The following is a 13,906-nucleotide window of genomic DNA, read 5'->3' as shown; positions in this document are numbered from 1 at the left end:
GGGGATCTCCCCAGTATGCCCTGCACACTCATGCAGGGCATACTCGTGCTTCTGGGGGCCATGCAGCCCCCGAACTCCCCAGCCCCCGCTGGCTCTGCCAGCAATCATGTGGGCAGCCAGTCCACCCTGATCATCTGCAGGGAGAACGGGCTTAGCCCACTCTCCCCGCTGAGCTTCACAAACCCAGTCTCATTGATCATGAGACCTGCCTCAATGTAGGTCCCAGTTTCAATCCCATTTCTTTTAAAGCATCTAAGGAAGCGAGACTAGGAAAGCTTCTGCCTGATATCTAGGTCAGAAGTAGGAAGGGGCAGTTCTTTCAGGTTGCCCATTTTCCTTTGTTTTCCATTCCATTCCATTGACCAAGCACTTAAGGTGATGAAGAACACAAATCACCTGAGCAAAATGTATGTTTATTGAGCTGGCCTTGTAACAAGACTGAAGCAAAGGCATGACTCTTAGATAACTGAACAAACACCTGAAGTTGCAGATGAACCACACCTGTCTGTATCAAAAGTGGCTTTCTCTCACATCAAGAATATTCAGCAAATTTAGCTTTCTTACTGGCCCTTGATTGCCATTTTTAATCCATCAAAAACAATAAAACAGTGGGTTATTACCTTGGTCTTCTGTAGAAACCGGAGACCTGCAAATAAAACAACAGAGATCAATCAAAGGTTGCTTTTGTGGGACCAAGACAACAGAGAGCATCCTATGCACTCCCAGAGATTTTTGAAGGAATAGAAAGAGAACAAATGATACCAAATATTCAGACAAACTATGTTATGGGCTCCAACTGGTGGTGAACTTTCATCCCAGGGTTCCTTCTTACTGCTATTTCTAAAGACCAAACTAGATGATCCACTTATCAGAGGATTGTGGGCTGCGTGCTTCATTTTTCAAATGTAAACAGAAGCTGTGTGGGGCCCTGATCTGGGCTAAGATGGCAGCTTGGGAGGAGGGGCTTTAACCCTTTGCCACCCACAGCCCTGATCCAGTTCTCCTCACTCCCCTGTACAACTCTCAGGGACATATTTTTGGGTGGCTCAGAGTGCTTCCAGGGGAATGGGAGATAGTTAAAATCCCCATTCCAGGGGAATGGGAGATGGTTAAAAATGCACAAACACTGGTGCTGGGTTAGTCAACTTGAACCCATCAGCAGCACTGGCACATCACATGCAGCACTCATGCTTTGTTAAGCAGGATGTCAGCCAAAGAAAATAATTTATGTATTTAAAATATGTGTATACCGCCTCAAACCTGTGTCTAATTAACGTAAAGGTAAAGTGTGCCGTCGAGTTGATTTTGACTCCTGGCACCCACAGAGCCCTTTGGTTTCCTTTGGTAGAATACAGGAGGGGTTTACCATTGCCTCCTCCCACACAGTATGAGATGATGCCTTTCAACATCTTTCTATATTGCTGCTGCCCAATATATTTGTATTTGTTTCTTATTTGTTTTATTTTTTATTACATTTATATCCCACTCTTCCTCTGAGGAGATATAGTACCAGCGGGGATTCGAACTGGCAACCTTCTGCTTGTTAGTCAAGCATTTCCCCACTACGCCACTTAAGGTGACACCCTAATTAACATACACTGGCGGGGGGGGGGGAGAAACAGGTGGGTGTAAAGCAGGGCTGCTCAACTTCAGCTCTCCTGCAGATGCAGGCCTACAACTCCCATAATTCCTGACTACTGGTCACTGTGGTTGGGGATTATGGGAGCTGTAATCCAAAAACAGCTGGAGGGCCCAAGTTGAGCAGCCCTGACGTAACATCTACTATGGTCTATGATGAGGAGCAAAAAAAGGCATGAAATGAAGTACATCCTGAGCAGGATTCCAGTTATCCCAATAGGTGCTGAAACAGTACACAAGAGTAGCAACTAGTATTACTAGGTAATACAAAAAGCTGCTAGCTGGCATACTGTGCAAAGGAACATGGGCAGCTGAAGCACCACCCCTACACTCATGTAAGCACTGGGGATGGGGCTTCAAGAACACAGTTGTGTGGCATGTTGCATTTTGGAAAATAATGGGGCAGTGCAGCCCCATCGGCAGTGCTTATATGCATGTCGGTATGGGCAGTGTTCCAACTGCCTGTGTTTGCTTGCATAACAGTCAGCCACTGTCAAGAATTCAGACAGAGTGCTGGCTAATAAGAGATTTCCCAGTTTAATATGCTGGAGGGGCCAGGATTAAAATTATACACCTGTGGAAAAGCTCCTAAGCATGCACTGATGGTGAATTCATTTCTGAAATGTTTATCGGGAGCAGAGACTGTGATCTGGTGTACCACCCACTCACCAGATATCCCAAACCTATTGCTATGTGTGCTCAAAGAATTGTGCAATATACTTTTAAATGAACTAATCTAAGTTACAAGGGGAAAGTAGAAAGGTCTGCATACTTATCTGGACATCCAAAAAGGTATGTGTGGGCGGGGGGAGAGTAATGAGGATTCTGGCTATGCTAGTATCCAATATAATAGTATATATTGAATGTAATTAATCTGCTATTTCTGCTAATCCATTGATTTATATCATACGACAAATATGAATATGATTATTATTATTTACCGCTTTTCAACAGAAGTTCCCAAAGTGGTTTGCAAAGATATAAAATAAATATATGAAATGGCTCCCTGTACCCAAAGGACTCACAATCTAAAAAAAAGAAACTTAAGATAGACACCAGCAACAGCCATTGGAGGGATGCTGTGCTTGGGATGGATAGGGCCAGTTGCTCTTCCGCTGCTAAATAAAGAGAATTGCCACTTTTTAAAAGTGCCTCTTTCCCTTCTCAGAGAAAGTGGTTTAACCCTTTCCCTGATTAAAATCTGTCCCCCTCCTGAAGCTGGTATTAAACATCTATTTAAAGATAAATTCTGTTGCCAATAAACTGTGTTTGTCAACCTTCCACCTATACCATATCTTCTGCCATGTTGCCTGAGAGAGCCAAATGAAGGAGAAAGTATGTTCTGAGTTATTGACCCTGCTTAAGTGCTTATGAGAACAAGCTATCTATGGGCTTCCTACAGTTTAGCGCTGCTTGTCTCTGTCCAGCAGTAGAAGGGATGGCTACCCATTGGCACTTGCAATTACTGAAATGCAAAAACAGCCAGCATACAATTATCCTCTTTGCAGCCACAAGTGAGCATTTTCTTTAGCATCTTTCAATATGTCTCTCTAGCATTGCTATCACAGCAAGACAGGTAGAAATAATTAGCTCTGTATTCGAAAAGACCAGGAAAAAAAGAAAATAATCACCAGGATAAGTGGTGCCAAGAAGATTATAGCATTTATATTCTTGCAATCATGGTGTGCACCTGTCAGGGACAGGCTGAGGTGTGGGAGGGGGGATACCCAGCTCTAGATCCAGGTGGCCCCCACATCAGGATCCCTAAAATCGGAGTCTGGAAGTTGGAAAAAAATGGAGCCTAACGTGCAGCAAACAGAAGGTATGGCTCTGTACTGACTAAGGAAAAGTAGGATAGGTTTTAGTATTAACACCAGATCTGGCCAATCCAGAGGCATCATACTGACACCAATTGCAGGTATTCCTATTCCTTTCTGCTTCTTAATGGGATTCTGAGATCTGCATGCACACGGTTCATGGTCACTCAGTAACATAGGTCTCAACTTTGAATCTGCTGTTCCTGGTTCAAGCCTCAGAGTGCCTGATAGCAAGCAAATGATTACCGTATTTACCTAACTAGAAGATTATTATTATAACCCTAAATTTAAGGCAACCCAGGGAAATTACTTTATTACCAAGCCAGAGGTTGCCGGTTTGAATCCCCGCTGGTATATTTCCCAGACTGTGGTACACTGGGCCTGTCAGCAGCCTAAGGGGAACGTACATGGCAGTGGCAGCAACAAGGAAGGGCCCAGTCAACCGCTGCTGCTCCTGTGGGGAGGAGCAGGAGCGGGGCTCATGTGAGGGTGGAGAGGTCTCTGGGGATAGGGGGCTGCAGCTTGGCCAATAGGCACCAGGAATGCTGCAGCCACAACCAAGAGGGGTGAGGGGGATGGAGTAAAGAGATGGAGGAGAAGGAGCAGGAGGGTGGAGAGATCTCTGAGGTGAGGGAGGCTGTGGCAGGGGGTGAAGGGAGCCAGCAAGTACTAGTGCACAGATGCTCTGTGTGGGTTAAGCTAGTTTCTAATATTACTTGGAAAAAATCTAGTCTTGGGTTCAGGTAGATAAAGTAGTTAAGGACTCTTCTTCCACAGGCCAACTGATTACAACTGGTGACCATGGTATCTTAAGTATTACAGTAATTTTCCCCCAGCCAGATGTTTTCCAGAATATCCTTTTAGTCTGTTGGAAGCTTGAGGGATAAGCAGGAAGTCAGTATAAGAATGTATTTGTGTAGATGAAAATAAGGGAAGGAATTTGCAGTGTGTAGAACTCAATCTATGGGATTTGAGGATGCATGGAAATTCAACCAGCCTCCTCCAGGCACTTTCTAACCAAAAATCCAGCAACAGTACATTATTCATAAAGACAAAACCCTCCAGAGAAACAGCAAACTGATATAAAACAGCTATTTTTACCAGTAACCCTATAACGAAACACTCTCTGCCGCCAGGATTGTTTTAAAGCAGACCTCTTAAAATGTAAAAAGCCATATAACAGTGCCTGTGCAGCATCTCCATTGAAGGTTATTTCCTCTCCCCTCCTCCATGTTCTCTTTAAATAAAGTAATTCCACTTCCTGCCTAACTTCCTTTGAAATGACTTCCACCCATTAACTGGCCAAGAGAAAGGAAACCTTATATGAAATGTTTTTTTCTTTAAAAAAAAAAAAAGTCTTTGAAACTGCAGTGAGCTCCATAGTTCTTCATATGCAACTGAACATATGAGCAAAATTATTAAAAAGCAACTGAGCAAAGTTATTTAAAAGTGTATCTTTTCCTATAGCTAGAAATGAACAGTCTATCCATCTATATAATTCTCTAAGGTGTACCCGTGGCTAATCCTGTGTTTGGAGGCTCTCTTGAGAGTTCATGAGCAGAAGCACCATGGTGATTGGGCAGTGGGGATTCCATATGTAGATAGGGAGGAGAAGCCTGTTATGGTTAAGTACAGTTAGAATGCAACTGTTACTGGTCAGAAGATGTTCTAGACTGCAGAGGAGAGGAGGTGTGTGTGTGTGTGTGTGTGTGTGTGTGTGTGTGTGTGTGTGTGTGTGTGTAGTGGGCAGGGGTCTGCAAAGAGAGTGGTTGTGAGGGAGGAAAGAGCCCCTTCTGGAGAAGGAGGCTGCTGTTGTGTGTGAATTAGATGAGGAAATAAGATGAACAAGATCTGTTAACTCAGGAAGGGTGAGGGAGAGGGAAAGAAGGGGGAAGAAAGACAGAGGAGAAGAGTGAGTGGAGGAGAGAGAAAGAGAGAAAAAGAACGGAGGGGAGGAGAGAGAGAAGGAAGGGTGATGGATGGGCATGAGACTGTCAGTGGCCTGAGGGGAACAAGCAGTCATTACGGCGCCTATTGGCAGCAAGGAAGGGCCCAGTCAACCACTGCTGTTGTTTGGGGCTACCAAGGCCATTGGCGGAGGGAGGCAGGCAGGCAAGGAACAGGCCTGGGTCTGTCAGCGGCCTGAGGGGAATGAGTGAACATGGCAGTGGCGGCAGCAAGGAAGGGCCCAGTCAACTGCTGCTGCTGCTCCTATGAGGAGCAGGAGCGGGGCTCAGATGAGAATGGGGAACTCTCTGGGGACAGAGGGCTACAGCTTGGCCAATAGGCACCAGCAACACTGCAGCCGCAACCAAGAGAAGTGAGGGGGATGGAAGGAACAGGATGGCAGAGGAGGAGCATGAGCATGGTTCAGGTGAGGGTGGAGAGATCTCTGAGGTGAGGGGGGCTGTGGCAGGGGGTGAGGAGAGCAATCAAGTACTAGCACACAGATACTCTGTGCAGGTTCAGCTAGTACATATTTTTAATTTTCTAAGGCGTGCCTGTGGCTAATCCCATGTGTGGCAGCTCTCGCAAGAGTTCGCAAGCAGCTGCCGGGAATTGTGAGAGCTGGCGGGGAGAGAGGGAGGGTGACCAAGGAAGAGGAGGAGGAGGCCATTGCAATCCGCCAAGGATGGCCAAGTAGGTGGTGAAAATGAGGCCGCTGGCCTCCGCATGAAGAGGACAAGACCTGGCAGGGAGGTTGGAGGAGGTCAAAGGAGGAGAAGGCAGCACTGCGAGTGGCTGAGGGGCCAACAACAATGGGCTGCTGGACGTTTCATGAGGAGGATGAGAGCTGGAAGAGAGAAAGGTCAGGGAGGAGGGGGAGGAGGTGCTGCCACTGCAAGAGGTCAAGCAGTCAGCAAAAATGGGGCTGCTGGCCTCCTTGCAAGGATGAGAGCTGCTGGTGGAGAGGGTGGAGAGGGTGACTGGCTGAGGGGATGGGAGGAGAATACCAAACCATGATACCAAACTCTTCCGGGTAGTGAAATCCAAAACGGATTGTGAGCAGCTCCAAAAGGATCTCTCCAAACTGGGTGAGTGGGCGACAAAGTGGCAAATGTGGTTCAATGTTAGCAAATGTAAAGTGATGCACATTGGTACGAAAAACCCCAACTTCAAGTATATGCTGATGGGATCCGAGCTGTCGGTGATGGACGAGGAGAGGGATCTTGGGGTTGTGGTGGACAGCTCGTTGAAAGTGTCGACTCAATGTGCGGCAGCTGTGAAAAAGGCCAATTCCATGCTAGGGATCATTAGGAAGGGGGTTGAAAATAAAACGGCTAACATTATAATGCCCTTATACAAAACTATGGTGCGACCACACTTGGAGTACTGCATACAATTCTGGTCACCACATCTTTAAAAGGACATTGTTGAACTGGAGAAGGTACAGAAGAGGGCAACCAAGATGATCAGGGGCCTAGAGCACCTTTCTTATGAGGCAAGACTACAACACCTGGGGCTTTTTAGTTTAGAAAAAAGACGAAGGCGGGGAGACATGATAGAGGTCTATAAAATCATGCATGGTGTGGAGAAAGTGGAGAGAGAGAAATTCTTTTCCCTCTCACACAACACTAGAACCAGGGGCCACTCCATGAAATTCATTGCCAGGAGGTCTAGGACCAACAAACGGAAGTACTTTTTCACACAACGTGTGATCCACTTGTGGAACTCTCTGCCACAGGATGTGGTGACAGCCAACAACCTGGATGGCTTTAAGAGGGGTTTGGATGACTTGATGGAGGAGAGGTCTATCAATGGCTACTAGTCAGAGGGCTGTGGGCCACCTCCAGCCTCAAGGGCAGGGTGCCTCTGAGTACCAGTCGCAGAGGAATAATTGCACGAGAGAGGGCACGCCCTCAACACCTGCCTGTAGGCTTCCGGCGGCATGTGGTGGCCGACTGTGCGAAACAGGATGCTGGACTAGATGGGCCTTGGGCCTGATCCAGCAGGGCTGTTCTTATGTTCTTATGAGAACTGGTTAAGCCCTGAAATGGAGGGGGAGGAAGGGAGAACTAAGGGCACAGATGCTCTGCGGCTGGGTCAGCAAGTATATTTTGAGAATGTAAAAATGGGTTGAGAAAAGCTTCATTTCCCATAGTGTTCACACACATACGCACCAGTTTATTTTATTCCATATTTGCCTCTAGTCAAACAGGTGCTCTGTGGGGGAGGGCACCATGGGAAGTGAAATTTTTCTTAACCCATTTTTACCTTTCTTAAAATCTCCAGGTTTCTGAGATCATTAAAAAGGAACCCTGCAAAACCTATTCAATAGTGGTGTGCACACACCACAAGCAATATTCTATCTTTCAAACCTCATCCAGCTCTCTAAAATAACTATCTTATACCTTTAGTGTAATGTTGGCACCAGGGCTACAAAGGTATTAGGGATTGTGAAAACCTTAGGCTAGAGATGGACAATAGACGTTTGAAACATGTTTGCATGGGGGGATGCAGGCACTGTCTGAGCACATCTGATCCCAGTGAGTCACACATGCAATGAGTTTTTGATCTCTTGCTCCTATCTCTTGGGAAAGGAAGGATAACATTCTTCACCCCTGCTGAGCAAAGAGGCGCCTTTTAAGCTGTGGTTCTCTCATATCAAGCAGGAGAAGAGCAACCGTCCATATTCATCCTAACACAGTGGCCAAATTCAGACGAGGCATGAAACTGGAGTTAAATGTGGCAGAGGTTAGAACTCCAGTACGTCCAAATTTGTGAAACCGCAGTTTTGTGGCAAAAATGACATGTGGTTTGTCTCAGCAAACTCCAAATTGATCCTTGGGTTTGCACTAAGGCTCACCGCCGAGACCTCTGGTTTGGCCACTGAAGCATTATATCCGATCCCGGACACAGCTAAAACCATGGTTATGTGCTGAGTTTCAAACTGCAATCATAGAGGCAGCAGCACAGATGTGCCCAGGATCACGGCTGCTCCTTGGCTATGGCAATTCTCACTGGCTGCCTCTCCGAGCACCATCCCCACCCCTCCTGTCACCTATCCAGCTATGGAGTTGCCCGGCCACAGGGACACCACCACGTCCCACCTCAGACTTGTCGGCCTCTCAAGTGGCACAATCACACAGGGCAATCCCTCTTCCCAAGCACAAACACTCCCACAGACCACTCTCTCGTGAGAGTGCCAGGCCATTGGGGTTCTATATTGAGCCAGGAGGAAAGCTGCAGAGACAGGGTACCCCAGCAACTGCTTTCCCTGTCTTTGTGAATGCCTCCAATTAACTGTCAAAGCATGCCCCTGCCAGTCCATCTGCTCATGTGCACCCTTGCTTGTTCCCTGAAATGGCAACCCTGCTCTCCCAGGGTCACTGGAAATTGGGGCTCCCCTCTCCCGCAAATCCCCGCACCAGCAGTTCTGCATATGGTGCAATGCTGGACTGAACCCGGGAATTTTGAATGGGTTTAAAGATCTGTCCATACACCTGATGTTCCACCCATCCACACACGCGGCTAGGCTCTGACACATGGAGCATCAAAGTCTCCTTTAGGTGCGTGCAAGGGTTTACAGGGAAGAGAGGCATTGCAGCAATTATTTTCTATTTTTTTTTACCAAAGAAGGGGAAGCCCTTTGTTGGGTTAGCTCAACCCATGAGCATGCAGGTCCAAGGGAGACTGAGTGGTTACCAGTAGACTGGCCCTCTCATGAGAAAGTGAGCCCACTGGCAGAGAGAGAGATCACCCACTTTGATGCGGTGATCCCTTGCAACACCATCCAAGACCATGGTGGGACAGACCTCCCAGGATCCTTTCCCCTCCCTCATATACATATCTCCTCCTATCAAGTTTTCATGTTCCTTTACCTTTCCTAATGGGGAAATAGTGCCCCCCTAGACACCCATCCCCCGAAATCACGCTTGTACAGGACTGTTTGGGTACAGGGCTCTTTGGAGGGCAAGGTACAATCACTGTCAGAAGAAGCATGGCAGGGCATTTATAGGGATTTAAATGCCCTTTTCATGCCAAGGGTGGGCAGAGTGCTCTGAAAATGCATGATCACACTCAGCATGCCCCCTTAGAGACCATGGCCAATTGTGGCTGATCTGCTGGCGTGCTGATGCTTTGCTCAGTCTATCCATGGAGCTGGATGGGATCGGCCTCGGTGGCCAAGTAGCAGGGAGGAGCTCCCCTCTTCTGGAACTGGAAGTTGTCTGACCATGGTTGGATGAATGTCTGTGGTGCAATGTACAGTTTAGAATTGAAACCATGGGTTCACCAACTTCCGGTTTTCTGCTACCTCTGAATTCGGCCAGTGTCTTTTCCCAGTGGCCGGTCTGGTGTCTCCCTTGTGTCTCTTTTTAGATTGTGAACCCCTTTGGAACAAGGAACATTTATTTTGCTATGTAAATTGCTTTAAGGACTTTTTTTTTAATTGAAAAGCAGCAATGACAACAATCATGCAGTCAATGTGGGCTTCCAACTCTGAACAATCCAAGGTAAAATATTAATATGGGGGCAAGTCTCCTTATTGTATCTGGTGTAAGATTATGAGCAACATTTCAGGACTTCCCCAGTTCAGATCGTGTCTCTTCCATGAACTCACTGAATAGCCTTAGGCAAGTCACCCATTCTCAGCCTGAGCTGTAGTATGGGGATAATAATAGTTATTTCCATTACAAGGTTATTATAAGGATTACAGTGAGATAATACACGTGAAGTGCTTTGCACACTCAAATGCTGTAGGTAGCTTCACACAACTACTGGCAAGTCAGTAAGCCGGGGAAATTATGGGAATTGAGAGTGCGTGCTCCCAGCTCATAACTTACATTTGAAGTTGGGTGGAGAATGTCAGGTGAATCTTGGGAGTATGGCTTAGGAAACAGACATGGCCAAGTTCAAGGGTCAAGTCCACCAGAGGCTCCTGAAATTTCCCTGACATATTCCCACCTAATGATTTGCCAGTGGTCATGTGAAGCCGCTAAATAAATGCGAAGAATTATTACTTTATTTCCAAGTCAAATTTCTTATCTATATGCAAAAAAGCCAGTTTCATAAAAGGAGCCGAGAGAGCACTTGGGGCGGCCAGCAACAGTGCTGGCAGCTGCACCAGCAGAGTAAACAGCTCTTTACATCTCTCGCTGTCCCCTCCTGAAGGGCCCCCCATCCCAGTACTTGTAAAGGGGATTTCTTACTGGATTCCCCTTTACAAGTATATCCCCTGAACAGACAGGCCCACAAACCAGTTCGGCCAGACCTAGAACTGGACCAGTTCGAATCCAGTTCTGATTCAAAGCAAACCAGTTCTGTGCAGACCCCTACCAGTGTGCTTATTAGTGCCCCATAAATCCCTGCTTCCATGCAGCACTCGGAATCTCAATCCACAATTTAAATAGCTGATGTCTAGATTTCTAGGCAAAGCAAAGTGTTTCCAACTGAGCTATTCCATGTTTTCAAAAGTTAGCTCAACTCATTTCTTTCTTTTAGCAGATCATCTAAAACAGTGGCAATACTCAATTAAGCAGATGACAAAAAGGACAGGGGCAAGCAGCATCACGCCACAAATCACATAAAATCCCATTCCTATACACAAAATCTAGTTTCTTCTTCACCAGTATCATCTGTATACAACAATTCAGGAAGTTCTCTCTCTTTATTAAATGCTTTAATTTTCTGGACTGCCTTATCTCCCTTCTGCTTCAGTCTCCATCTGCACACACAACTAACAAACCATTTTTGTTGTTGTTTAAAGTCCAGCAGAGAGTTGGAAATCTCCATTGCGGAGTGTGAAGTTGAAATTGTGCATTAAAAAGGAAGGGCAGCCGTTCTGGCGCACTTCTTCTTCTGAATCGTAGATCACCCTTGACATAGGTTTACTTATTTTTGCCATCACTGTCTTATCTCTTTAGGTTTTATCTTTCTATTCAGTTTGAGCCAAATCAAGGAAGTTATACAAGCTGCTATCCTTGAAGTTCTATTGCCACCTAGAGGAGTCCCTGTGAAACTGTAACTAAGCAAGTGGAAAGGGAGCTGGTGATGAAAAGGATGCAAGACTGAGAAGTAATCATTGGAGACATAAGCAAACCAGACACAGTTTTATATTTTGTTTTAGGAGAAATGCAAACAATAATGTGAGCCAAAGCTTCAACATATTTTGGAAGAATCACAAAACTTTATAAATGAAGGCCTCAGTAATATGTGGAGCAGAATCAACGGCCAGCATGGTGTAATGGTTAAGAGTGCTGGGCTAGCACCAGGGAGAGACCCAAGTTCAGATCCTCATCCAGTCATGAACCTCACTGGGTGACTCTGGGCCAGCTGCTTCTCTCTCAGTCTAACCTACATCACAGGGTTGCTGTGAGAATAAACATAACCATGTGTACACTGCTCCAGGCTTCTCAGGACAGAAATGTAAACATTTAAAAAAAAAAGTGGTAAAGCATTCCCTGGGCTGTACTATTTCAGGCTGCAGGAGAGGGTCTTAATGTTTGAATGCTTCTGCATTTAAAAAGAAGTCCCTGCATGTTGACAAGTAGCATGGCATGGATAAGGCTAGGCTGAATCTTTCTCCCCCATAGATTAATGTTCCACATATAAGGAGGGTTGTTGTTTTTTACTCCATAGATGCACATTCAAAAGCAAGGGGAAAGCCCCAACCCCTATTCAGTGGTTACTGCTCACCATTTGCTTCTGCTGAGCTTCACAATTAACCTGAGTGAGAAAACAAATGCTGGAAGATATCAATAGGAGGCTTGCCGCCACGTTGGTTCCAACTACCAATGACAATTACTGAGAAAACTGCTGTCTCAGCTGTCAGTAAGAGTTCATGTGCAAATATTAACAGCAGTGAGGAATATCACAATCTATCTATCTATATATATATATATTTCTCCTGGGTGTGCCATGAAATGTGCGTCCCGGCAGCCCAGCTGATTGGCTGGGCTGCGGAGGCGCCTAATTGGCTGGCACACCCAGGAGAGAGGAGAATTGGCTGGCGGCAGGCCAGGCAGCGGGCCCAGCAAGCCCGGGCGAGGGCCGAGGCGGTGGTGGCGGGCCCGGCCCGGCCGAGGGGGTGAGGAGGTGGCAGCGGGCCCCGATACTGGGGCAGAAGGTGGGGGTGGGGGGAGAGGTGGCCAGTCGCAAAGAGGCCGGCTGCAAAGACTGGCAAGCGGTGGCAGTGGGCCCGGCAGGCCGCAGAGGCAGTACTTGGCGTGGCGGGCCCTGCTGCAAAGGTGGCACTTGGCCAGGTGGTGGGCCAGGCCGCGAAGGTGCTGAGCCCGGCCACGGAGGCGGCTCTTGGTCAGGTGGTGCCGGGACCGGCCGCTGAGGGAGGAGGAGCAGCCACCCGGGAGGAGGAGCAGCGGCAGCCCGGTAAGTAGAGCTTTAAAAATGCAGGGAGAGGGGAGGGGGAGGGGCAAGAGGGATTGGGGCGGGGGGGCAAGAGGGAGTGGGGCGGGGGAGGGGGAGGGCAAGAGAGCATGGGGGAGGGGGAGGGCAAGAGAGTGGGGGAGGGGAGGGCAAGAGAGTGTGAAGGAGGGGGAGGGGCAGGAGAGAGGAGCAGGGGAGGGGAGGGGTGGCAGGGGAGACTGGGCAGGAGGGTGAGAGGAAGGGGAGGGTGCGGGAGAGGGGTGGGGGAGGGAGGGCAAAAGAGAGGGGGCGGGAGGGAGGGGAGGGGGCAAGAGTGTGGGGCAGAAGGGAGAGAGGGAGAGTGGAGCAGGAGGGAGAAGGGAACAGCCAGCCCCAAAGAGCGCACAGATGCTCTGTGTGGGTTGGCTAGTTCTTAAATAATTTACTTTATCTCAATCACAGCTGAGAAGCAGGTCAGAATCTCAAAGCTCGTGGGGATGGGAGGATGTCAAAAGATCTATTGGAAGTATTTGACCAATTTCATTTTGGATCAGATTCTGCATAACATAAGAACAGCCCTGCTGGATCAGGCCCAAGGCCCATCTAGTCCAGCATCCTGTTTCGCACAGTGGCCCACCAGATGCCACTGGAAAGCCCAGAAGAGGGCATGCCCTCTCTCCTGCTGTTACTCCCCTACAACTGGTGCTCAGAGGCATCCAGCCTTTAGCCCTCCAACTAGTAGCCGATGGTAGACCTCTCCTCCATGAAGTTATCCAAATCCCTCTTAAACCCATCTGTTGGACAAATGAGTAGCAAAACCTGTTGGGCATATTCTGATGGCACATGCTTAACACTGCCACTGCTGCTTCTAGTCATACTATCAACAACCACCAATGCTGAGGAGATTGTTGAATAGGAGCAGTAACCTCTCTTTCTGGCTCTCCTTTTAAGGATGAATCCACCTGACTATGTTTTATGTGTGGCCATGACAGGATTCATGTAACTATTTCCACTTGAAGAACCCAGCACTGCAGAGAATGGGGTTCAAGGAACTGGTCAGCTGAAGCACATTTGACCTTTATCCTTCTGCCTTGAATGCTATTCCTTAAAGCTGTTCTCACAAGCAGCCTAGGGCAGCCCAGCCTAGT

At 47.6% G+C, this 13,906-nt stretch overlaps 1 protein-coding gene across 17 annotated transcripts in view; it reads right to left on the bottom strand.

Moving 5' to 3' along the window:
- The window catches only part of DGKI (diacylglycerol kinase iota), a 427,669-nt gene that overhangs the window by 56,126 nt on the left and 357,637 nt on the right, over positions 1 to 13,906 (bottom strand). For 16 of the 17 annotated variants that reach the window (XR_008307859.1, XM_053252318.1, XM_053252322.1 and 13 more), the window contains one exon: positions 621 to 646. Coding sequence is in view for 15 of the 17 variants with exons in the window: in XM_053252318.1 (XP_053108293.1) it covers positions 621 to 646 (26 nt within the window). In the remaining 2 variants the exon portion in view is untranslated. Of the gene's footprint in view, positions 1 to 397; positions 647 to 13,906 lie in introns of those variants that run through there. The other variant, XR_008307858.1, reaches the window with a different exon arrangement.

The sequence above is a fragment of the Hemicordylus capensis genome, chromosome 5, assembly GCF_027244095.1.
Source record: "Hemicordylus capensis ecotype Gifberg chromosome 5, rHemCap1.1.pri, whole genome shotgun sequence".
NCBI lineage: Eukaryota > Metazoa > Chordata > Lepidosauria > Squamata > Cordylidae > Hemicordylus > Hemicordylus capensis.
Note: the sequence above shows the minus strand (reverse complement) of the source record. Positions and strands in the feature narration are given on the sequence as shown.